This window comes from Neopelma chrysocephalum, unplaced genomic scaffold, assembly GCF_003984885.1.
Source record: "Neopelma chrysocephalum unplaced genomic scaffold, ASM398488v2 Primary Assembly neopelma1_45, whole genome shotgun sequence".
Lineage (NCBI taxonomy): Eukaryota > Metazoa > Chordata > Aves > Passeriformes > Pipridae > Neopelma > Neopelma chrysocephalum.
In genome coordinates, this window is record NW_020897704.1 from 17817483 (window position 1) to 17843539 (window position 26057).

The 26057-nt window shown below is 42.2% G+C and overlaps 1 protein-coding gene and 1 long non-coding RNA gene across 3 annotated transcripts in view; one reads left to right on the top strand and one right to left on the bottom strand.

The window, feature by feature from the left end:
* LOC113965711 overlaps window positions 1-344 on the bottom strand; it is a 14338-nt gene extending 13994 nt beyond the window's left edge. The window contains exon 1 of one of the 2 annotated variants that reach the window (XR_003533617.1): window positions 233-344. This is a non-coding gene — a long non-coding RNA (uncharacterized LOC113965711). The remainder of the gene's footprint in view (window positions 1-232) is intronic. The other variant, XR_003533616.1, reaches the window with a different exon arrangement.
* Window positions 296-25758, top strand: SEPHS1 (selenophosphate synthetase 1). Its single transcript, XM_027679526.1, has 9 exons — window positions 296-539; window positions 2873-3134; window positions 6195-6298; window positions 10542-10649; window positions 11513-11667; window positions 12482-12572; window positions 15799-15898; window positions 17405-17617; window positions 22164-25758. The coding sequence occupies exons 2-9, from the start codon at window positions 2942-2944 to the stop codon at window positions 22376-22378; spliced, it is 1179 nt and encodes a 392-aa protein (XP_027535327.1). The 5' UTR covers window positions 296-539; window positions 2873-2941; the 3' UTR covers window positions 22379-25758.
* The last annotated feature ends 299 nt before the right edge of the window (window positions 25759-26057 follow it).

Below are 26057 nucleotides of genomic sequence, written 5' to 3' on the forward strand. Positions count from 1 at the left end.
AAAAAAAAAAAAATGTCGGCGGGCGAAAAATTTAACCCGTCCGCTGCCGGCGTCCAGATTTTTTTAAAGCGGCCGCATCGCGGTGAGGCGCTGCCCCCAACCCCCCCCCCCGCTTTCCCCCCCCCCATCACGGAGTGGCGGCGGGGGGGGGGGTGGCGGTGTAGGGGTGCCCGACATCCCACCGGCCGCCCCCGGCAGCGAGGGGCGAACCCCGCCCCGGTGACACCGTTACCTGCACGTGGGGACACGGGGGACACAGCGGGGCCGGGCACCCGCGGGAAGGGGCCGCCGCCGCCGCTCCGCTCCGCGCAGCTCCTTCCTCCTCCTCCTCTTCCCCCGCCGCCTCCTCTCCGTCTGCACAAAGAGAGCGGCAGCGAAGGCCCCGGGTTCGCCTCTAAAGGCAGCGGCTGGAAATTTAAGGTGTCCCGGAGCCATGCCCGCCCGCAGCCGCGCTCCCCGGGTCGATGGGTGTCGCGGCTCCGCGCCTCGCGTGTCCCGGGCGGTCGGGCTGGCGGCGGGTGCTCGGGGGGTTACGTTGGGTATGTACCTGGATCCACTTCTTCCTTCCTTCCCCCCCCCGTCCCTGTTTTTTTGCTCCTGTGCTCTCCTCAGATTGCTCTTTAGGGAGGCAAGGGTTAAACTTTAGCTTTTAATATTTATTATGCCGCTCTTTTAAAAGTAAGGAACGTCTGGGTAACGGGGTAATTCCTCCTGCGGGGGAGGGATGCTTGTCGCTCTCATCGCGTTTTGCGTGGACTGCCAGAATCGCAGGATATTCCGAGTTGGAAGGGACTCACAAAGATCATCGAGCCCAGCTTCTGGCCCTGCACAGGGCAGCCCCGAGAGTCACACCATGTGCCTGAGAGCGTTGTCCAGACGCTTCCTGAGCTCTGACAGGCTCGGTGCTGTGACTACCGAAGTCACCAAACTTCGTCCTGCAGGGGAGGTTGCTCCCCTGGCAGTCTGCAAAATACCCAACTGCATGTAGCTTTAATCAGATCTTCATTAAGAAGTTACTGCGTTCTTGCACTGCGGGTGTTTGCCATTAAATGAAATCGTCTTGTTTGTTTCAAGATTTGTTTTCGAATGAGGGAACTGTGTCTTTGCAGTCCTCAAGGCTGCAGAAAAGTTCCTGGTAGGCTGTGGCCTCCGCATCCATCCCTGTGTAGGTAGGCAGGGGGTGCTAAGCTTTTTGCAATTACTGGTTAGATGAGGGAAGATGTTTTCCTTGTGGGGCAAGCTGCTTTTTTATAAATTGCTGGAATTAATTAGAACGAAGTGTTAAAAAAGAATGGAGGAAAAAAAAATCCCCCTCCTCGAAAAGCTTTTGTCTCCTTTTTCTGTTGACAGGTTGTTTTCCAGACACTTTTTTTTTTTTTCTGGTTGCAAGTGCTTAGTGTCTTGCATTGGAAGACAACAGCTAGGGACTGAATTCATTGCTCATCCAAGACACGTTCTTGTAACTAGAGTTTGGATTAGTGCCCGAGCCTGGGCTTTGGAAGATTTGTTTTAAATAAATGCCACACCTCCCGGGGAAGGAGGGAAAGCACTGTAAGGGGGAGTTGGGCTCCACATCAAAAGTTCTCAGGGAGCTTAAAACTTCAGCTCCTACAAATTATAATCAATAAATTAGTAGACTTGAAGGTTTATGGAACAGATGTACTTGTTAATAAGTGCTGTATAGGGGAGATACATCATAGTCTGTAGATTTACTTCTTTATTTAGCAAACTTGAACTTGGCAAATGCCAGTCACTTGCATTTGTTTTTTTCTTTTCAGCTTAACCTTGTTAGGATGTGACTGTCGGTATCAGATTTTGCCAGCGATGCCGCTGATCTCTGTTCTTGTTGCTGTGAGGCAGGAGCCTTGCTTTCTAAGAAAATACCTCAGGTTGTTTTTAGTAATTCCTGAAAACTTCTTCTCTGAGAAAGATGAATTGCATTTTATCACAGCCGTTCCTGTTTAGAAGTCAGTGTCTCAGCTTAGGCCTCTTATTAGTTTTGGAGTGTGGTGGGATGTGAGTCAGAGTGGAAAAACGTTCTAAAATTAGACATGCATTGTTAAGAATTTTATTAAATGAGTTGCATCAGTGTCTTTTTACATTACCATTTTAATGGGCAATTCTCTGTATTCTCAGTATCATTAGTTGACTAAAAAAGAGCTGGAGAGGCAAGAAACTTTTCAACATTTTTATGTCTGCGGACATGCCAAAAAGTAAACTGGCGTGTTTGTAGGTGGACCAGTCTGCTTAAATACAGCCTCTTTGTTCTTCTGTTACCTGTACTAAGAGAACACCAGGACTGTGTTTTCCCCCAAGGAGAACAGGTGTATTATGAACTTTCAGCTTCTTACATCAGGACTGAAGCAGAGCCAATATTTGAAAAGCATCTTATTTTTGAGAATAATATCTCAATGGCTAAAATTGTGACCCCTCACTGAGCTGAGTACAAGTAGATGTGTCTGCTGAGCGTGTTGCAGGATCAAGGCCCAGGTTGCCTTTTGGAAGCTGGCCTCTGTGCTCTGGGAACTATTCTTTCTTTTGTTACCTCTGTGTTAGATGAGGTTGGTAAGTGTGTTAGATTCTTTTTTTAATGAAAACCTTATGCAGCATATCTGGAAAAAATTTAATTCTCTGATTCTGGCATAGTTATAGTAGTTATAGTTCTAAATGTCAGAAGGTAGGATGAGGAGTCATTCCTTTGTAGTCTTAGGGAAATGAGTTGTGTGAGATGTGCACACCTGTCTTAACAGGTGAACAACGGCATCGAGTGCTTTCTCTTGCTTTTTTACTCCACATGGAAAACTTGTTGTCTCGCAGGTCCTAGGAATTTCTAATGGTTCCAATTTTTTTTTTTATTTTATTTTTTAATAAGACTGATCAGCAGAGAAACTGATCCCGTTGCTGTGGGGTGGGAAAGGCCGGCAGTCTGTGGGAGAGAACCATGTCTGTCCGGGAGTCGTTTAACCCAGAAAGTTACGAACTGGACAAGAGCTTCCGCCTGACCCGATTCACTGAACTGAAAGGCACAGGCTGCAAAGTGCCGCAGGATGTCTTACAGAAACTGCTCGAATCTCTACAAGAAAACCATTTTCAGGAAGATGAACAGTTCTTGGGGGCAGTTATGCCCAGGTTGGGTAAGTAGCTGCTGTTCCTGACGTGTGCGGTCCTTCTGTTTGGTGTGCCTAGTGACACGGTCTCATTTGTGGTTTGTTTAATCAGTTTGAAAACTGTATGTTGTGTAATGCATGCACAGCATCCAGAAAGCTGAAGGATGAATCTCATGCTGTCACTTGTTGGCATCTGGGATACAGGAATATTATTTTACTTATTTAACATCCTGCAGTGCACTCAACTACAAAGGAAATACACTCAGGAGTGGCCATCATGATAGGCACGTGCTTAGGTGTTAATCTGCTCCTCCCTTTCCCCAGTAGATGCTGTGCAAACTGAAGTCCTTTCAGTTAATTTCTGGGATTTTATATTGATTCATTTGGAAATTTATGCAATGAATGCAATGAATTTTATGCAATTAGATGACTTGCAGGTGAAGTTCCCCTCTCCCTCCCCTCTCCTCTGTTCCTGGGTCACAAAAAGTGAACAAGAGAAAAATTCCTTGCTTCAGCTGACTGGGAGCAAATTGTTTCACAGTTGTCATTATTCCTTTCAGTCCTTTCATTGTTCCCCACTCTAACTCTTTTGCTCACCTGTAGAAGCTGCCTGGGAAAGGCTGCCTTTCCAAGACCTCTGTGTTCTTGCCAGCTTCACTTTCTCTTTGATATTTGCACAATGATGCAAGCAATAAGGGAAAACAACCTGCACAAGCCACCTACATGGGGAACAGGGCAAACGTAGGTATTTTGATACCAGCTACTGTACCTAATATTGATATAGATAAATTAATGTCGATAATGTGTTTAATGACACTTTTAATTCTGTTTGTCTGTTTACTCAGCCCTGCATATTCAATCTCTATTTTGCAGTGCAGAATGAATTTTTTTTTCCTTCAACTTAGAAATATCAATGGAGCATTTATTCTGAGGTTATTTAATTATCAATTTAGTGTCCAATAACCTTATTTAAAATTATTTTAACATTGCTGATTGTCTATTAGCAGGCTGACAGGTCTCAGACAATTATTCTGTTAGAGATTGAATTCAGTGAGAGATTAGTAAGGGACCCATGTTCTTGCTTAAACAATGGGGATCTTTGTAAGAAATATCTAAGCAGCAATTGTGTGTGAAGCTGGGGTGGCACTATAATTTAATAGTCCCTGCTGAAGGACGCTTCCAGCTTCTTTTATCCCCAAATTGCTGTTTATACATATTTTTCTAAATTAAATAAATTGTTCACAGCAGCGTTTCAATTTGGCAGTTTTCTAAAATCAGTAATAGTTTGATTTGGATTTTTTTTCTCTTACAAACTTACAAGCTCTAAACAGTAATGGAACTGCTAATACATTTTTCTTCTCCAGCTATATGAAAAGGTAAAAAAGTAGATTTATGCCATCAATATATGTGTGATACTATGTAACAGGAAATCTGTTCGTAATAGAAGGTGGAGAGCTCAGGTCTCTTAAAAATATGCTCTTGTGGTGAGTATCCCTTTCACAAATGTGTCTTTGGATAAGTTTGGTGTGATTTGCCTTTGATGCCTTGTGTTTAAAAGGTATAGACAGGTAACTACCACCTGTGCATATGCACCATGCTTTTGAGATGCAGTCAGGAGGGAAGTTGCCAATAGCAGGCTCAAGATCACTCCTTTTTAGTTCTGCAAGTGATGTTACCCAGAGCAATCTTAAATGTGACTGTAAGTAAAAAACTGTTTAGTCAGACCTGTCTTGGTGGAACATCAGTGTAGCCTCAGAAAGACCATCATAGCTCCTTGGGCTGTCTGTCAAGCAGCACTTCTGCTGCAGTTGTGGAAAAATGCACAAGTGAAGTCAGTCTTGCAGCATTAGGGCATGAACAGGTGAACTGAGGGCAAAACAGCTCCTGTACATGGGCCACTTCTCTGTAACTGTGTATGTGGCCTTCCCTGGAGTCACTGGACATCACACAGAGTGGCTTGGGAGCTTCTGTGGAGGATAAGCAGCCTTAAGTTACTGCTCATGAGCTTCTGTCAATATGTGTTCTCTTCCAAGGCAAGATCTCCTGCCTCTGTAGGCAGGAGAAGCAAGATCCTCTCCACCTGTATACTGACTGCCTGACACACCTTCCCTGTCTTCTTAATAAGACCTCAAGTGACAGCATAGTGTGTTTGCATAGCAAAGGCTTCTAAGTGACATGTGCTTCCTAAAAACAGGCTATTTTGAAGACTCTTGCCCTGCGAGGTATGCACAGTAATTCCAGGTGGCTTGCTGCCATCTCAGGTTGGAGATAAACTACCTGCCATTGCTACAAGGATACCCACAGGGAGTGTGGCTCAGCCAGCATGTTGTGATCTGTCACCTGCCCCTTTACTGTGGGTTTTTCCATCACAGCAAACGCTGGGAGGTTTTTAATATCGCTTACTCTGTTTGAAATACCCAGTGTCAGGGAAAAGGGTGTGCTCAGAGTTGTGGTTTTCTCAAAGAAGTTCTGTGTCTATCAGGTCGTCTGCCACTTTTGAGCCTCACAGGCGTAAGGCGAGGTTAACACAGTTACAAGAGCTCCAAGTGTTTGAATCATCTCTCACCAAGGGCTGTGATTTGTGGCAGTGTTCTTCTTCCTCCTGAAGTGAGGGAATGTCCTTTATGAGAGGCTGTGTCCTTTTAAAGCTGTCACTGTGTTTTTGTTGAGATCAGAGTGACAGGAAAACCTATTTACTTTTGACAATATCAATGCACGTCGTTCCTCTTAACTTTAAATGTTTAAATGTACTTACATACAAGCACAGATGTTCTTGATGCACTGTTATTCTGCTGCAAGAGAATAAAGAACATTGTAGTTTACTTCCATTGTAGTTCTTGCCTTCAGCTATTTATGCTTATGTTCAGTGCCAGCCAGGAACTTGGTTTTTCCTCTTATTTGCTTGGTTGCTTGGTTTTTCCTCTTATTTGTGCTGTGTGCTTTCTCTAAGGAAGGAATTTGCCATGTCTGTTTAGACAGTGTTGCGAGTTGTATTTCACAGACATGTTTTATAAGTTGTCTTGTTAAGAACAACAGATAATTAAAGGCACAGTTACTCGCCTCACTCAGGGATTTCTGTCTTTGCAGGAATTGGGATGGACACTTGTGTTATTCCATTAAGACATGGAGGTTTGTCATTGGTCCAGACGACAGATTATATTTATCCTATTGTGGATGACCCTTATATGATGGTAAGTTGGCTAAACTTAACTGTTGGCTTTGTTGCTGATTTCGGCTTCTCACCAATCCACTGGCAGTTCTGACTGTTTCTTCTAGATGTGCAGTGCTAATTGTGTGATTAATTGCATTCAGAGGCTTTCCTAAATAGGCTTGAAGAGAGAAAGGCATCATTTCATCCTGTAGTCTTCCATGTTGGCTGGGAATTCTGCAGTGCTGCTTTCTATAGGTGAAAGCTGGGAGAACTGCCACCTTCAATTCAAAGTTCCCTTCATCTCTTGTTCTGTGGGATTTGGCTTGTAAAGTCGAAAAGGGAGAAAAAGAGACGCCTGTGAAGCAACAGAAAGTAAACTCCACTTATGAGCAGAACCACATTGTAATTGGCCTTTTTTAAGGTACTGAAATAACCAGGTAACATGTTAGAACTGGAAATACCTAAATGTCGGTAGCTGCCAATAGCACCTGGCAACTTCAGAGTGCCTTTGAACACCAGCCTTCCTGTTGTACTACCCCCACTTGAACATGGCTACACTGAAATGACTTGTTGGAAGTTGGGTGCACTTTGGCTTCAGTTGCTTCTGTGTCCCTATTTCGTTTAGTCTGTCCTAGTAGAGATTCCTGTGTGGAGGTATGTGTGGCAGTGATCAGTATTGACTTGAACAGATCACGGAGAAACAAATTAATTTAAAAAAAAGACTTAATAAAGCTGTAAGGAAATGTTAAATGAAAGTTAAGAAGTGCTAGAATTCATGGTTCCTGTGATTTGGATGTGACTCCTTTGCATATTTTTACTGCTGTTGGGGTACCTGCATGCTTTATTTGCTGTTGTGGGTTTGTTGTTTGCTCTGTGAGACCTGTCTGGTAGGTTTTGGACACGCAGTTTGAGATTGGGACCAACTTCTTTCTTTTTTTAGCATGCTTGACCAGGTGGTGTGCACATATGCAAGCGTAGCTCCTTTGATTTCTGTTCCAGAAGAGCTCTTTGCAAACTGAGCAGCCAAAATCTCAGGCTGGCCTCTGGAGTATGGAGCTGTTGAGCTCTCCTGAGAAATTTGATTCATGTGGGTTGCCTTAATATCATGTGGCAACTCGTCAGGGACCAGAGGGGGGAAAAAAATGTTGGAGATCTGTGTTCAAGTTCATCATCTGAGAAACTCTTTTTTTTATTCACCTTGTAACAAAAACTCACGAGGGACAGTGGTAGAGGCTGTGGTGAAGGGGGAGGGTTGCTTTGCTTGGAGATACAAAGGGTTTGAGGTGCCGCAGGAGTAGATAGATGAGCCTGTGCCCAGATAAGGTTAAGGCCTGTGTGGTTGGAGTGAAATGTAAATTTGGCCTTAGGCCAGCTTCAGTGTTTGCATCATAGTCACAGTCTATGCTGTGATCCACATGCACCAGCAGCTGTAACTTTGGTGCTGTCTAACTCTCAAGTCCTTCACTTTTCATTCTTGAAGGCATTCATTTTAATCTGGTGGCTGGCCACTTCCTAATCTGTTTACAGATGTGTATTTCTTCCTAAAAGCTGACTGAGAACAGGGATTCTGTCACAAGCCTTCTTGCTGGTACTGGCAGTGACGATCCAGCAGGATTAATGCTGCTGGACCCTCTACTCAGACCTCTTTCTCTTGAGGGCTAGAGAACCTCAAGGGGCAGTATATATGTTTTCTTGTGTGGACCAGCATTGGTTAGAGGACAGTCAAATACAACCAGCCACAGGGTTTATGGATGGTTGTTACAAGCAGAGGAATGGTGAGATGTGGGAAGTTTGAGTTTGTGTCCAGGCTGTATAAAGGAGTATGCTGTGGACTCCTTTGTTCAAGACAGGCTGCTGCTGCCCTGCTTCTCCAACTGCTTCTTTCCCTCATTTAAGTCTGGATGTCCCCTGACCCATGCCCGTTGTTACTACTCTGTGACCATTATCACTCGTGTGCAGTCCACACTTTCCTTGCCCTTCCTCTCAGTTTCTTTACCAGGTCAGTTCTAGTCTGGTTTTGAGCAGGTATTCCCTGTTTTAGAGCCTCTTTCTTTCTCTGTGCACAGGGAAAGCTGCACCTGCAGCTCCTTGTCTGATCTCTCTTCCTAGTTGAAGGAGAGGGAGCAAAGAGGGAAATCCAGAAGTGCAGATGAACTCTAAGCTGGGTGCTGTGACAGAAGGGATTAGTAAACAGCTGAGGGAAGCAAAACTGTGTGTGGACTCAGCTGAACTTCCAATTTCTGCTTCAGAAAACAGATTTCTCTCGCTCTGTCATTGCCTATTTTAAAACTAAGTTCTGCAGTTATATGCAAAATCATTCTTCCTTCTTTTTCCCCTTTCTCCTTCTCTTTGTCTTTGAAAACACTCAGTCCATGTGCAGAATTATCCCCAGGATGTACACCTGTAAAATCCATATCCAGCAGAGGATTTATTCAGCTTAAATGGTTTATTAGAAATGTTATGAGCAATTGAAAATAGGTTTCATAATAAGTATCAATCCACTGGGAATAGGGTTGGTTCTGGCCTCTGTTGTGGCACTGTGGAGACACCTGTTTGAATACAGGAGCAGGGAACTGTGTAGTTTGAGAGAGGATGCCCTTCCCCTTCCATTCCAGGAACCTTTTTGTTGCTCTTTTAAGAAGAACCTTCACTTAGGACTGGAGATGGGTGTCTGATTCTTCATCCTTTGCCCTTATAAATAGTTCTTAGTACTGCACATAGTCCCCCTGAAACACAAATACCTGAGCAAGCAGGCAGGTAGCCTGCAGGACTGACCCCTGTTTGTGAGTCCTGTTGTGTTTGTCAGTGTTCACAAGCTGTATGTTGTTCTCTCTGCTGCTTCAGACTTGAGACTTGCACTGAATTTGTTTCCATAGTGGTTTTGGCAGTTGGCAAAAAGGTTGTTAGACTGACCTCTGGCTATCAGAGCTGTTGTCATTGTTGTTTTAAAAACTTATCTCTTGGTTCCTAACACGGCATAAACCAGCAGCTTGCTTGGTAAATACTAAAGATAACACAGAATGGTTTTAGTTCCCTTCCAGAAAAGGGGAATGGTAGGCATCTAGAAATTTAACAGCCAATATCCATCAAACCATGCAATACGCAGCTCACTCTTTTCTTAATAGTTTAAGATTTAAATGATTAATCCATACTCCAGTTCCAAATGTAAGAGATTCCCCTGGTGCTACTGGAAGCTCTTGAACGTATGAAAAACTGGATTATATTCAATTGTGATTTGGAGATGTTATTTTATGTCATCAGCAAGTGAGGTAACTGCCTGAAAAGATTACTTTTTTGTGAATTGTCCAAATGTTGTCAAATAAGCATGCTGCTGTTTTTTATCATGGTGGTGTTGCCTGTGAACCAGATTTAAAATCATAAAACCAGATATTGGTTACCATTCTGCAGCTGTAAACCTAAAACGATTTTCATAGAATGCATGGAGTTTTCCAGGGTAACACAACAGGATTTGTCCTGTATTTTGAAATATCTTGCTGTCCCCTGGGGCACATCCTGTGTCAGGAAGTTCTGCATCTTCATCAGGAAACTGGATGTCTCATCTGTGCTGGGTCCATACCCCAGAAACTCTGACTCAGAACCATTAGTTTAGTAAAATTAGAGTAGCTAATTTCATGTGACACAAGTGATGGCTTCTCAGTGCTGTCAGCTTCCTGACTTCTTGGCTGTATCCTCCGGGAAGAGAAGTACTCTCCTAAAAACTGAGGAGTGCAGACATGGCCTTCAGGGTAGTGCAGAGGACAAACAGCTGTCTCATCAAGGTCCCTGTCTCCTGTGTATTCTGATGCAGAAGAGGTACAGCAATACAGCATTTTGGATTGGCTTCCTAGCAGTTGTGAATTCCTTACTAGGTCATCTTCATCAGGATGTACAGTTTTGTGCTGGGATAAAGTTAACAGGAATGTGTCAGATGAAGTAAACTGAGCTTGCTACCAAAGACAGACTGTCAAGCTTAACTTCAGCCTCTCAGACTGGACATCCAGTCTGAACTCTGGGATTCCTACACAGTCAGTGAGAGAGAATGCTAAGACAGCTGGGATGAATTCTCCCTGTTCCTGTAAAAGGAGCAGATCCTGGACTTTTAGATGGGCACGTAGCACGAAATGGATCGTCCTGCATCTGTGGCTGGGTTTCTTAATGCTGGAGCCTGTGGAATAAGCAGCTGTGTCAGAGTGCAAACCCATACTGGAAGCTTTGTTCCTGGCAAGTGTTTAAACATTCACCTACAGTTCTGCAGATTTTTTTTTTCTTTCCTTCTCTTTCAGGGCCGGATAGCGTGTGCCAATGTCCTAAGTGACCTTTATGCCATGGGGGTCACAGAATGTGACAATATGTTGATGCTCCTTGGAATCAGCAATAAAATGACAGATAGGGTAAGATTTTTGATACTTTCTTTTGATGGAAGACCTGAACAGCTAAGTGTGGTTAGAATGTATTTACCTTTAGCATATTTTCTCCCCAAAGTTTGAACCCTTTTAAAGAAGAGATGGTTTTGTTGAATAGCTCAGTTCATAGTACGGCTCTTGCCTCATGAACATTCTGAGGTCAGGTGCTAAAAGTTCAGTTTCCCGTGACATTGTAATCCGCTGCCTTCATCCCCACCAAAATGGGGTCCCTCCTTCTGTCACTTCAGGACAATACTGCTCCAAGGCCAGCATTTGATTGCCAATTCATAGAATCCTTGGTTGGTTTTGCTTTCTTTTTATTTTTTATGGGGTTTTTTTGTTGTTTTGTTTGTTTGTTGGTTGGTTGGGGTTTTTTTGTTGGTTTTTTTTTTTAGTGGAAGTGACCAGCATGTATGTTTGTTTTGCTGTAGCAAAAAAAAGGATGTTTATTCTTAGAAGGATGTAAGTTGAAACTTCCCTGGTTAGTGGAGGCCAAATGTATCTTGATTTAACTTGGCCTTATTGCACTGCACTGCTATGGCTGTGCCTGATTAGAGCAGATGGATACTTTGTCCTGAGTTCCCAGAAGTCTGGTTACTTTTACATGACCTTTTGAAGAATGTTTCTTCAGAGTTAAGTGTCTTTCCACCTCTTTCAGGTGGACCTGCAAAACCATAACTCTATGGGATAAGATGCAGGTTTCAGGAGGCCAGACTCTTCCTAAGGCTGGCTTGTCTGTCTTGAACTCTTTGCCATGAGGGCATTTGGCTTGAGTGATTAAAGCCCTGCACGAGTCTTGAAATGACGAGCACTGCTGTGTATGGAACTCTGACTTCTGTTTTGATCTCTAGGAAAGAGACAAAGTGATGCCTCTAATTATCCAGGGTTTCAAAGATGCAGCAGAAGAGGCAGGCACATCTGTTACTGGTGGGCAAACAGTGTTAAATCCCTGGATTGTTCTAGGAGGAGTGGCCACGACAGTCTGTCAGCCTAATGAATTTATAATGTAAGTTAATCACTAAACAACCAAAGGCACTGGTCTGAAGGGGTACAGTAAAAACCCAACCCTGTAAGCACCGTGTTGTGATGTTGTGGTGTGTCTCTGATGAATAAAGCAGTGCCTTCTCCTGCTTGCATTTGTCCTCAGCACTCAACAGGTGCCACAACTCTTTTGTACCTATTTGCTTTTTTTAGACAGGATGTCCTTTTACTTCTCCCCAACCCCCAGTACCTTTTGATCCTATTCTCCTTTTGACAGGATAGTTAAGCTTCTAGTCTTCAAAGATATTGGAGACCGTTTTGAACATAAATTTCTGTCACATTTATACATAAGTTTCTGAGCCATCTTCCAGTTATCCTGTTAATGGCTGTAGAAAACTACAGAATTGTTGTATTTACAGCACTCTGTCCATTTAACAGAAGCTGATCTTCAGTGTCCCTCTGTGGCATGTTATACTATACAAATGAGTTTGTTCATGATCCTAGTGTTGGGTATTTTATGCCCTGGGTAACAAAGGTTAATTTTTCCCCCATCCTCGTTTATGTCTCCAATAAATTGACAGAAGAGATGTAATTTGGTGTGTGTCTGACTGCAAGCATTGTTCTATTCTAAGAAGGATTAGCACTTTTAAATAAGTTTGCAGCACTTTGCTCAATAATATTGCATGGCAATGAATCCCCAAGGGTGATTCTGCAATTAGTCAGTTTTTTAACTGTGCAACAAGATACATGGGTCTGTGAAAACGTAATTATCAGCACTTATTCCTAATGACGTTTGTGAATCTTGCTATGTAATTAATATATGAATTCTTTGTTTTCAGGCCAGACAATGCAGTGCCAGGAGATGTGCTTGTATTAACTAAACCCTTGGGAACACAAGTGGCTGTAGCTGTGCACCAGTGGCTAGATATTGTGAGTACACTACAAAAAAAGAAACAGGGAAGAGGGTTGTGAGTTAAAGGTGACCTTCCTTATTCCTTCAAAATGACAAAGTTCAGCTCATATGGGAATGATCTATCACCTCTTCTCCTTCCTCCTTGGTGTCTCAGCTTTCCCTGCTTACATGCAAAACTATCAGAATCAAGGCAGTTTAATATTTTGTGCTTAGTGAGCCCTTCTTAATTGCACCTAATTCTTAGTTATTTCTCAGGCATTGCTGTAATAAAATTGTTTACTAACAGAACAACAGACTAGCACCCTGGGTAAAATTATTCCCTACTCCACCTGCCAAAGTAATTGGCAACACTTATTGATGGCAATTAGGCCAAGAGTGCTGTCTGTGCTCTTGGGCTTTCTGCTTGTGTACATGGAAATATATCTACGTTTCACATGTATTGCCCTGTGCATTCAATAAGAATATTTCTAGCAGCATTATGTATGTAGACATACTTCCATCTGTTACTTCAAGCAAAAATGTAACTACTGAATTGAAAAGTGATTGCAAAATTGGCATCTGCTTATGTTGTCTGGCTCCCACTATGTGTCTTCAAAATTATAACTGCTCAGTTTACACTTCAAAAAGATCCATCTTTTCTACTTTTGGGACTACTGAGCCAATAGACTGGCAGAGGAGTGAGCTGGAGTCTCCTTGGGTTTGGCTGTTGGCCACTGCATTGTCAGATAAATTCTAATTACTCAGCTAGTGTTAGAAAAGTGGGAGAGAACCAGCTTAAACCTTCGTTGGAGTCTGAAGCGTGAGCAACAAGAGAAAAATATTTTTCTCCTTCTGTACAGGATCTGACCTAGTTCTGACCTCTTCAGAATCCTGTGTTTTTTTCCAAACAGATATAAGGATCAGGGCCTCAGATAATCTTGATATGAAAATGGAGTGAAACAAGACACCAATTTTATAGTATGTTTTCTGGCCATAATCTTACTTCTAAACTTATCTGTTGTTGTACTGATGAGCAGACTTGAAAATTAAGGATATTCTGAATTTCCACATATTTCAAATACTACTAATTTCCTTGACTGTCAAACAGAAACACTTTCAGTCTGAAAAACGAGGACAGCAAGGAAATCAATCCTCCTATTATGTGTAAACAGAATATAACTTCAGTTGTGTTTGGAAAATTTCTGAGCAGCTGTGCTGCCTTTTCTTTAGATTTGTTTTGTGAAAAAGCAGGGAAAGGGAAACTAGAATTACCCATCACAAATCCATCTGTAAATGAAATTTTGGTAGGGAAATGGACTTTGTATGAAAAAGTGTGTGGGAGAAGCTAAAGTACATCAGGTTTATGCATAAGGAAGAAAGGAAAAATGGAGTGTAGAGATATGTGGCTGAAATATAAATTTTTAAAAAGCCCAACAACCTAAAAGCTGAGGTGTTTAAACAGGGCAGAAGTGAGCAAGTTCCTGGTGACAAGTGAAAGGAAGATCCAAATGAAGGTGAAATTTGTCCTTCTTGCTTGGTTGCTGCCAGCACTGCTGCAGCCAGTCCCAGCTGTGTTTCTGGGAAGAGACTGCAGAGCCTGCAGGGAGCTGGGCTCCACGGGCCCCAAGATCAGGTCAGGGATGTGCCAGGGGTGATGGAGCCATTGGCTGTGGCTCTGGCAGCCAGGCTGGTCCACAGCTGGGAACTGCCATCCCTTTGCTTTTTCCTCTTTTAAATGCGTGAAAGCGGTAGCTGTGATGTGCCCCTACAGAGAGGGTTTTCTGACCTTGCTGTTGTCTACAGACCCTTCAATTTGGAAATCTAAGCTTGCTTTTAAAACTTGTTTGGGAGTTTTTGTGAACTTTTCTGCCTTTGTTCCCTGTTGACTAACCCCGGTATTTGATTGCTGTAGTGGAGAGGAATTTGCCTCTTTGTAAGCTACCTGTGTTTGTGGCTCTTACAGCCTCAGCCTTGAGTTCTGCTTCCCCACAGTTCCTGATTTCCATTCCCATCATCTGACTGGTTTCCATCCCATGATCAGCCTCAGAACTTCGTGTTTGAAAACTAAAGCAGAGTGATTGCTCAAGTTTTTCAGTCATACCCAGAGTAAGAATAATCACCGTTCTGTCATCTCTGTAATAGTCCCATTTTATTTTTTGATAAGGTCTCTCATTTATGTAAGCAGAAATGCTTTTCTTAATTAATTGGTAGGTCCAGTTCAACCTAATTTCAGAAACTCTGATCCCACTGCCATCATTCCTTGCTCTTTCCAAATTTATTTCAACTGACCAGTCTTTCCCCATTTTGCCATTTCTGGATTCTCTCTTACACCCCTTGAAGTCAGTGTCCATTTGTTAAGACAAGATCCTCCACCAGTGCAGCATCATGTATTGATTCTTAGTACTTTTTGCACCTTTGGTTTAGTAAGAGGTTTGTTCTGTATATTTACTCTATGGAATGGCAGTGTAGGCATTGTGGCTTGAGAAAATCCTATGTTTGTTTACTTTCAGTTCTCTGTAACTTTTTTCATTTAAAAAAAAAGTTAAATTAGTTTGTAATGTTGCTCTTAACAGTTAAATAGTTGCTTTGTTTCATTCTGGATCTGGAATGACTTCAGCTTGGAATGAAGCAATTGCTCTTTATAAAGGTACCACTTGCTAAATTGTTCTGAAACCCTTCTGGGATGAAAAGCATTACTTGGAATGTGATGAAGAAATGAGTCCATACAAGACACTGGAGAATGGGTGGAAGGGGATGCTGGTATTAAACTGTAAAGCAGACTAATGAAACTGCCTTAATCCTAAACCAGAGTGATAATATCCTACCTTAGCATACATTCCTCTGACTTGGACTGGTGGATATCAGTGGTGTTTCCTGATCAAGGTGTCCAGGTGTGAAATCAAGACTTTTTTCTCTTAAAAAAAGAAGAAACCAGAGATTACAAATCTCAACTTCCAGCAACCAAGTTCTGTTTATTCGGCTGTGGGGATTCAATGCAGAGAGTTGCCTTGAAGGAGTTTTTGCCCTGGGGTAGTTTATTCTACTCCACTCAGCTGCTGACAGCAGGATTTGAGATGCCTAATACATCTTGGGTACAGCGGAGTAAGGCACACACCTCTGACTGTCGACCCTTTTGCCCCACTTTAACTGAGTTTTTTAAAAAGTACATTTTTGATTAGGGATTTTTTAAGAAAAAGTAGGAAGGGTATGCTTTAAAGTATAAAGCTGAAAATCTAAAAGAATCATCTTTATTTCATCCAATAGCCTGAAAAGTGGAATAAAATCAAGCTTGTGGTAACGCAAGAGGATGTAGAACTCGCATACCAGGAGGCAATGATGAACATGGCACGGCTGAACAGAACAGGTAAGAAGGGGAAGGGGGTCATGGGTTTTTCCAGTTCCATACCAAATTTCATTTCACTGCCATGGGGAAGTGTGACACAACCGCTTTATCCCTTCCTTCTGCCCCATCTTTTTGCTTGATCAGTGTTTGTGAGATAAGCAAATTTAAATCAAATGCCCTCTTTTAATTACACAGCAAAAATACAAAGCTGCTGGATGTGATTATGACTCTGTGAGTGCTCCTGTAAGTAACATCCCAGAGAGTTAGAGAATGCTTTAAAGGGGCATATATTGGATTTGTTCCTTATCTTCTGTGCATAGAGAAGGCCTGACACTGATAAGGTTAAAAAAATTTGAAATAGAATAAGAAAGGAAAAGCTCTTGTGTTATGTAAGTTTCAATTTAAATTTTGGCTTTTTTAATTCAGTCATGTTCTGTGCTTCCCAAAGCGTGGAATGTGTAACACATGGTCTCTTTTTTTGTTTGTCTTTTTCCTGTTTTTGTGTGTTGGTTTGCATTTTTTCTTCTTAATTTTGGTTGAGGGAAGGTTCTGCTCTTACGCTAGAAATTTTACTTCATAATTTCCCTTATTTGTTCAAAGTATCTTTGACAGAGTAGAGAATTGAATTATGTGTTTTCTTACTTACTTCTCACTTGAAGAAACAGGGATAGTTAAATATCTCTTTTTCCATTCAGCTTTCATTTCTTATGTCATCCCACTGTTTTTTTTTTCTTATGTCACAAAGCCTTCCAGGAAAAATAAATGACCAGGGATTGTCTTATGGAAAAAACCTCAGTCCTGCTCATGTATTGGGAAGCAACAGAGAAGGGCAAAGCATTCTTGGTTTTGTTTTTTTTCCACTCTCTCATCAGGCACCTTTAACAACACTTAAATATTCTTAACTGGACTATTGTCCTGCATGCAGAGGTGCCCTTTTTCCCATCCAGGAGTTCCAAATGTGCAGGAATTTCACAAATGCATAGGTGGGGACGCTGGGGCCCTTCCCCCACAGCCTGCAGGCTTTGTTCTTAAGCTCTTAAACTTTGAGTGTCCAGCAATTAAGTTCTGATGTCACCAACTCCCGAGTGGTAGAGGAAGAGATGTGAGAAGACTGACCTGTGTCTGGTCAGTCTTGCCCTTAGTAAAGCAAAGCTGAGCTCAGAACCTCTCTGGCCCTCAGCTAGGTTTGAATCTGAAGCAAACCCCTGTTTCTCAGACTGCCAGTATAAATTAGTAGCACATGTCTAATAGAGCATGCCCATAAATGCAGCTTTGATGACAGATTTTCAGCATGATTTAATATCTTAAATACAAGTTGAATTTTTTTAAGTGTTACATGCAGTATTGGTGAATTCCAGTTCTCTTCAAGCATGATTTTATTTATTTTATTAATTTAACCCAACCCGATTTGGATTAAAGGTATTCAACTTCATTCAGACTGTTAACAATATTGCTGAAGCATTGCTTTTCCTCATAATTTCGTTTTTTTCTGATTTGGTTTTTTTTTTTCCCCTCCCTCTCTTGTAGCTGCTGGACTCATGCACACTTTCAATGCACATGCAGCTACAGACATCACAGGATTTGGGATCCTGGGGCATGCACAGAACCTTGCCAAGCAGCAGCGAAACGAGGTGTCCTTTGTGATCCATAACCTTCCCGTTCTTGCCAAGATGGCTGCTGTCAGCAAGGCTTGTGGAAACATGTTTGGCCTCATGCACGGGACTTGTCCAGAGACTTCAGGTAGGTGACAGTTGTGCCACCCTCTTCCTTCCCTGCACCTCCACCTTAGAATTTAATATCAAATGTACAAATCATGTGCCTTGTGCATTCAGCAGCACAGTTGGCTTGGCAGGTAGCCAGGATAATGAGCATCAGCCACACAGCTGTTCACAACTGACTTCTTCAGCCTAACTTCCAAACCACCATCCTATTCTGAATGCCTTCTACTTCCATATGGAACACTGTTATAGAAAACCTGGGACAGGGTTTGCAGTTAGAAGTTTGTGATGATTTTAGGTTTGTTACTATGAAAATCTGTGAAGTTGAGTGATGAATGGGCCAGTCTTTGTGAGTGAAGCCTTATCTGTCCCCAGCATACAGACATCCAAGAATATAGATTTTCTCCCTTACTTTTATGAAATTGGACTATAAGGGACTATGACTAGCAGAAAAAAAAAATTGGTCTCTGACCCCTTCATTACTTGAGTTACCTGCTTAATAAAGCTGCCACTTGCAGTGACAGTGAATACAAAAGTTTGTACGGAGGATCTGGCTGTGGACAAACATTTACAGAGTTGTTAAGTTGCTTTTTAAGAGTAGGCCACTTCTCTGATGAGCACAATCACTGTCCTCTGCTGGAAGTCTTTCTACTTCACTTTCCCTTTGAATCTTCTGTCCTGTTCCGTTATGTTTTTTCTAATTTAATCTGACTTCTATTTCTCTTTGGGAAATGGAGGAGATGTAGCACCCAGTCTGTCTTTTTCTCTTACCTCATTTCTCCACTCTCTTTGGCTCTCCAAAAGTATTATCCAAGTTCTCTGCAGTTCAAAACAGAGGGGGCCCCTTGAAGCTAAACAGTCCAAAGATCTGGAAAGAAGCATCACAGTGAGAACCATAAACTTTTCCCCTGGTGAATACACAACTTACCCTGATCTGAATTGTCCCTTGGTCATCTGTGTTTGAGCAGACACTCTGTCCTACAGAGACTATGTGGCTCAGCTGATGTGTAATAGGATATGGGATGTAAAGCCTTTCAAGAGTTCAAGAATCCAGCATCAGTAAGAAGGGACCAGAAATACCTGGTGGCAGCTTGGCAAGATGTGTCAATAAGGTTGGTAGCACCAGACAGATTCTCACTACCACAGAGCTCACCTAGCCAGAGTGCTGGTAACATTTGTTATCAGTTGGAAAGAGTCCAAAAAGTAGCTGGGACACAGAGCTGGAACTGCAAGGTGCTCTTTTGGGTGAGTGGCTATAGCAGAGGTTTGAATAGCTGTTGGTGTGGAAATGGTTTAGCTGCAAAGTCTTCAGAGCTGTCCATACTGCTCCCTGGGCATATCCAATTCTGCCTTTTCACTGAGGGAATGTGAAGCAGTGCAGATGGATGCACTGCTGGGAGGTGGGAAACGCTTGACTTCAGAATCTCTTTTGGGACTTGAGAACAAGAACTGTCTTTGAAATGCTGAGCAGCCTGTGTTCGGCAGAGATGGATGATGATGGAAAAACCAGCGAGACATATCTGGCTGGCTGTGAGCTGTGGGTGCCTCAGAACCTGTCTGTTTGATTTCATCACAGCACTGGGTTTCTCGCATTAGAGGTGGCCATAGGGATTTGTGAGAGGGCAGCGTCTGCCAGATATTCAAAAGATCTGTAGCCACGTGGACATGCCAGCCCTGCCCTGAAAGCTGTGTAACCACAGTCACACAGGCTTTGGGCTTGCACTGCGCAGCCTGACGTGTCTCAGCAGTGCGTGAGCTTGGGCAGGCTGTGCTGGGATGGCTCCTTCAGACCCAGGCTGTCTGCACACCTCGAGTCCTGGAGTTGATTTATGTGGAGGCATGGCTCTGCCTCCCTGTGCCTGATACCCAGCTGTGAGGAAGCCTGTTGGGGGCTGCTCAGGGCTGTTCATACTGTAATACAGACACTCTCCTTCTCTGTTGGCTTAAACTTCCAGACACGCTCTGTCTGTCGCTTCTTCATCTGTGAACAGATGTTTTTCAGCAGACTGGGCAGGCAATGAGAAATTTACTGGAAAACTATTTGAATGGATTTTAAGGTTATTGTGGGACTTTTTTCCCCGCGTGCATTTGCTGGCCACCTGTTGACAAAAGTCAGTGTTGAAAAGATCTGTTACATCATCTCTTCCATCTTCCAGGCACCCTTGCTTATGGTGTATTTTCTTAAAATTGCCCTTTACATGATTTTGTGCTTTCTATTAGGTAATTCTTTGCTGGTGGTTAAAGTAGCAGTCAGGCAGTTGGTTTCCAAAGAATTAACTCTGTTAGAGTGGCTGCTTGCAGAGATAAGTCACAGAGTTACTCTGTATGGGATGCTTATGCATGTGTGTATTTTTGCCATCCTCTTCTAATAACTTCTGAAGCTGCTGGCTGGTGTCAGATGACTCTTTTAGCTGTAGTAGAGGTGTCTCAGCATCTTGGTGTTTGTGCACATTTGGTGGAAATAGGCAGATGGGTAGAAAAGAAGTGCTGTGTCAGTGCCTGATGAGAGGCAGGGCTAATGATCTCATCCAAGTCATTGTGGGAGAAAGCCATTAGCAGGGGAAAGGACACGGTTTTGATTCATGAACTGTTTGTATCTCTGCTCTTAATTGCAAAGCTTTGTCTAGCCTGCTTTTGAAGTGTTCTGTGTCCACTTCTCTGCTTGCAATACTATTAAAACAAGCACTGTTCAAAACCTCTTAACAAAAAAAAAAAGCCTTTTATTTTTAAAAAGATAAGCCAGGAGAGATACTAAGTATCTGCATCCTTTCAACTCCCCAAAACCAGAGCAGCTGGGAATACCAATAACAAACTGGACTAGAATAAACAGTAGGGAACCTTAAGGACTTACCCAAGGCTTAATGAGACTGGTCAGTCTAGCAGAGAAATAAATATAATCCCTGCATACAGGAAACCTACTGCTGGCTGAGAGTAGCCCATAGCATTTATTAAGGGTTATTGATTAAACTGTGGGAAGCAGCCAGCAGGTGGGAAGCGATTTTTCACTGGAAACTGGCATTTTGTACTTGTGTTTGAACTTGCCAAAGAATGATAATGGACTACAGGTACAAGTGATACAAAATTCCAGAAACAGAGTGTGTGTTGAAAAGATAATTGAGTGAAGATTACTCTTGTGCTCTTTCTTATTTCCTTTTTTGCCATACTTGTACACCTCCCTTTTGGCTGGTTAGTACATTCTCTGCACTATCTCTTGTAAACCTCTTCCCTGACTTGCATCACAATGTAAGTTTCTCTTCAATTTGATTTAGAGCCTTCCATGGGAATGTCACATAATTCCTTTGCAATTGATTTGTCTGTTACATCCGGAGTAGTTTTAAGCGCTGTCATTCAAGCTTATGGGTTTTTTTTTGTTGTTGGGTTTGATGGAATTACCTGGATGTTATTTTTGAAATGTCAGAGAGGTGGACATTTTCTGGCTGGCACGCTTGTTTTCTTCATATAGAATTGAAAAAATTGCTTTTGCTCTTCCATTTATCCTTATAATTAATTCCTCATGTTCAGTAGCTGCTTCTTTGTCATGGCCTCAAATTAAAAATATCTTTAGTCACCACTGAGAGGACTGACTGTGTGCATGGAAAAGCAAACATAAAGGTGGCTAAGGTCAAACATAAAGGTGCCCAAGGTGCCAAGGGCCTGTCTGGGGGCTGTGGAGCAAGAGGTGGCACTGAGCCCAGCTCAGCAGGTGGCCCTTTGCCCCAGGGTTGGCCAGAGTTGGTGGCATAACTTGTGAGGGTCAAATTACTCTTTAGGAGTAAGTGAGCCTCAGCATGTGCCCAAATTTCTGTTTGTGTGAATCTACTCTCTTGCCTGTGTTCTCCAAACATTTTCAATTCACTTGCTAAGCTGCCTTTTTCAGTGCTTTGGGATTCTTAGAATGGAAGTGCTCTGAGGTTTAATCATGGAATGGTGAGCTTGCTAACTAGTTAACTGTGCTGCTTCTGAAAGCACTTTTTAGTAAATAAAATATTTTCACTTGTGTCTGAGGAAAAAAAACTTAAATGGAAGGCTATAAAATTTCTCAAACAAAGGGGTCACAAGGACTGTCACAGAGAGCACTGGATCAAGCCTGTTTAATGTTCTGCCTCTTGCATTCTCAGCAGGGCAGTGGTCCCTGCTTTGATGAATGATTTCATTGCAGGCCATGGGATTACTCACAGAATCAGCTGCCACCAATATGTGGTTACAGGTATCTGCACATGACCTTTACCCAAAATGTTTCTGTGTAAAGGCACATTGCGGTCCTGTGGAAGGTTACAATGCTGGGGTTGTTTCAGTATGTCATTTGTTGGCAACAGTACTATGTCCTTTTGCCAACATCTTTTGTGTGTATTTGGCTTCATTTATATGAAACTAAACACTGAATTCAGGCACAAACCTCTTGCTGCAAAGCAAGAGCTTGGACTTCCATGGTGTCTTCTCTTGGAATCGCTGGATTTCATTAGACTCCACTGAAGTCACCAAGTCCTTCTCCAAGTAGGGCTTTGGCAGATGCAGGTTTGAAATGCTTTGCAAACAGATGTCTGATGCTCTGCTCTCTCTCTTCCCAGGAGGCCTCCTCATCTGCTTACCACGGGAGCAGGCAGCACGATTCTGCGCCGAGATCAAGTCTCCGAAATACGGCGAAGGGCACCAGGCGTGGATTATCGGGATCGTGGAGAAGGGCAACCGCACGGCCAGGATTATAGACAAGCCACGGATCATTGAGGTGGCACCACAGGTGGCCACTCAGAACGTGAACCCCACGCCCGGTGCCACCTCTTAATAGAGATCAAATAGCTGTTTGTTTTTTGAATAGATCTATTCCTTTATCATCCTACAATTTAAAGAACTGTAAAAAAAAAAGAAAAGAAAACTTGTTGTGTCTGCACATCTGGTGGCCTTAGGTCAGTTTATGAGTGGATACAAATAATAAAATGAAATCCATTGCCTTTTTTTCCTGTTACATTAACTGAAGATGCACCTAATCTTGAGGCAGCTTCTGAGTTGAGAATTATATTGTTATCCAATACTGTTGATTCATTTTGAATCTTTAGACACTTATCTCTTGCCGCATAGGCTCTTTTTAAAGGTGCTTTCACGTAGCACAGACATTACCAGTAGTAGTGTCAAATAGCAGTTCGTGTCCTTTCATTATGTGTATATTTATCATGAGTCTAATTTTGATGCCTTGAGTGATATTTCAGAAAGGCAATAAATTGACAAGCGACACAGTGGGTTACCCAGTAGTAAGATGGTTGCATGATTGCATTCAATCTTCGATTTATTTTATTTTTTAATTTTTTTTTTTTTAAGGTTTAGTCTTACCAAGAGCATCTACGACCCTGGACTTTGCTTGGTAGTGCACTCAGTTTAAACAGCAAGTGCTGACTTTTTGCATGGAAAGCGCTTCAGAGTCGAAGGAGTAATTTCAAATTTCATTATTTGTAGACCTGACAATATTTACTGTATTATCAATGATTGTTTTCTTTATTGATAGTAAGGACAAATAATTCTTTTTTTTTTTTTCCTTTTGCAACGTGATTGGATGTGCTATAGTGCAACAAAGGTTTTTCAGACCAAAAGGAGGTTACTGTATAATATTCATTTACAATTCACTATATAAATAACTACACAAATAATTTTTAAATATAATCAAACTAAAATAAACCTCTGTTCTGTGGATGGTAGTGTTTAATACATTTTATATTTTGTATAGTGATTACAAGCCTTTTTTGTTTCTTTAAAAATCAGCAGCTGTTTAGTATAATTCTTAGTATTATTTTGTTCTTTGCTCAAATACATTTTTCTGCACGCTTTTGTGATCTGTGTTTAAAACCAACATTGCCAACATTGCAGCTTGAACTTAAGCTTGTTATTCAAAATAAATATTTAATTTTTTTTATTGCTCTTGTATAAGTGCATGAACTTTTGATTCCTAGCCCTGGAAAGAGGAGAAATCCTCAGGCTTTTTTAGTCTGTTGCATGAATGATTATATTGATAATTGTGGTCGCTCCTTTAATCAGTTCTCCAAGCTGTGATGTCCAGTGGTAACCTTGAGTAAAGCTGGGGGCAAGCAGGTTATCTCCAAGTATATTACCCACTCTGTTTTGTTTATTTTACTCACCAGCACCAAGTACGCAACATTTTGAATTGTTTCCTCTGCAAGTGTCCTGACTGTGCCTGCTGTCAGCAAAGACGGGCTCCTGAGCCGCCCTGTCCTGGAATGCTGGATGCTGGAGCCCATTTCTTCCCATTGCAGCAGCCTCACAGCTCACCCTGCTCTGCCCAGACACACCGTGCCATCCTTCTTCTGAACTGCACTGAACGTGCTCTAGTGAAGCTTCTCCCAGATTCTGGAATTCACTCTGTGATATTCGGGCCAGGAGGAAAAAAGTCTTGGATAACTGTTACTGCAGCAAGAATTACAAAGGCTTTTGTCTATGAACAATGAGTCACTGGAGCTGAGCCAATCTTGTGCATCATTCAAGGTTTAAATTTCCAGTCTTCCTCCTAATGGCATCTCTGGCAAAACTTGGCTCATCTTTTTTCCACTCAGATTCTCAACTTATTGCAAAGCTAGAATTTTTTTTTTCTTTTTTTCATCCCCTCCTTGGGAATAGCTTAAGCCACACAGACCCTCACGCTCCTTTTCCTGGAGATGAAGTCCAAGAGTTGCATGTTCACCACAAAGCCTCAAAGCAGTAACCAAGTTTTTGACTTTGCTTTGAGGAAAAAAAGTTGCTAGGTTTTTCCCAGCAGTTTTGAAGCATCAAAAACCAGTTGTGAAAAAAACTGATTTTCCTTTTTTCCCCCCTGCTATTTTGTGACATTTGTTCTGTATCCTGATATGAAACCATGGACCTGACTTCTGTTCATTTGCTTTATGGTCATGGACAAGACACTACTTAAGGGTTGTTTTTTTTAAACTAATAAAATCACCTGAGTAGATCAAATGGGTGCAGAACAGTTGAGTACTTCTGCATGAAAGTGCTTGTTACAAAGATCTGTTGTATTTTAAACTGCCACTGGATGTGTGTCAGTTCACCCTCGACGGGAAAAGGGCTGGTTGGTAGATACTGGTGGCCTTTTTTCACTTGTTATGATGGTTAGTTCATGAGCCAGGTGTGAAAACAACATTTCTACTTCCCTAGAAGTGACTTGAATGGCAGAATGATCACCTCCAAGGAAAGGGTGTGTGGAAAGGTGAGTGGAAATCCACAGCCATCAGCAAGAACCATCTGGACTTTTGGAGGAAGACTTCCTGTGAGACAGATGCAAGTAAAACCCCAGAGAAGAATCAGTCACTTTCCATACTAGTGTAGTCATATGATCTGACTCAGAAGCCTCTCCTGATGCTCCCCAATGGCTGGAATTTACATCCCAAAGCGCTTCCTGGCTTGGGTGATAAGTTGGGATGTCCTCTGTGAGCACCACCTAATCACTTGGGGTGTGCAGTGATTTGTGTAAGAGGTTTAATGATTTGTTTTGCTAAATCAAAAGATTGTACACCAGGAATGAGCCGTAGGAGAGTGTATTGTAAGGGGCTGGCAAGTCTTGAGTCCTGCACCTTTAAGCAAGACACAAGAGATCTCAAACAAAGATTTTTTTGACATGCTGTCATCAAAAAGCTGTGAGAAAGCAACAGTGAACAGTTGTTTTTATTAGCCACGTCCAGTCATTTACACAAACGTAATGTACTTTTTTTTCATACACAGGTACCTCTGCATGGACCAGCTCCCATCCCTCGGTCTGCATGAGAAGGCTGCCTGTAAAACTCCATCCAAGTTGTGAAAAAAAGAAAAAAAATTCTTTCTTTAAAAAGAAAGAATTTAGTAATTGAAATAACCACTAGCCTAAACAATATATTTGTTAAGTAGCATATATTCTTGGAAAGTTAGTATCTGTTATCACTCTTTAATATGTTGGTTTCCTCAGCCTTTTGCTTTTCTTCTTGTATGAGGGAAAAAATAACACTCTTAAAATCTGCAGCAGTATATAAAGCCAGAATAGTTTTGTCCTTTTTTTTTTTTGAAGTTATTATTTTGATTTCACGTTTTGCTAGGAATTCAGGACTGACCCTTTTCTAATTAGATTATGAAAATCAGTGTGAGTGCTGCAGTGAGGGGACAGCAAACCTGAGTCACTGTGGGGGAGTGGATGGGCACAATGGCTGATGCTTAGTGTTTCACTGATTTTTCACTGAATGTCTGGTGAACAGTTGGGAAGAGTCACCTGGGTGCTCATCTGTATTCTGACCATGAGATGTGATTGGCAACCCCTGTGGCTGCTGCTTGAAGAGGGGAAAGGAATCTTGGAATTCAGCAGAGCCCAGGAACTAGAGCAAAGCACAGGGCAGAGAAGTCATCAAGACCCTTGACCTTTTATTTGTCACTATGTCCCCCTATTTTGTTCTCTATTGGATCCATATTTCCCTTTTCCTCCCTTTCACTGCTAATGTGTC

Excerpts from the sequence above, each read along its gene's own strand:
- SEPHS1 (XM_027679526.1), top strand. The coding sequence starts at position 2,942 with ATGTCTGTCCGGGAGTCGTTTAACCCAGAAAGTTACGAACTGGACAAG. Across the intron at positions 6,299-10,541 it reads TGGATGACCCTTATATGATG|GGCCGGATAGCGTGTGCCAA; the intron begins GTAAGTTGGCTA and ends CTTCTCTTTCAG. Across the intron at positions 12,573-15,798 it reads TGCACCAGTGGCTAGATATT|CCTGAAAAGTGGAATAAAAT; the intron begins GTGAGTACACTA and ends TTCATCCAATAG.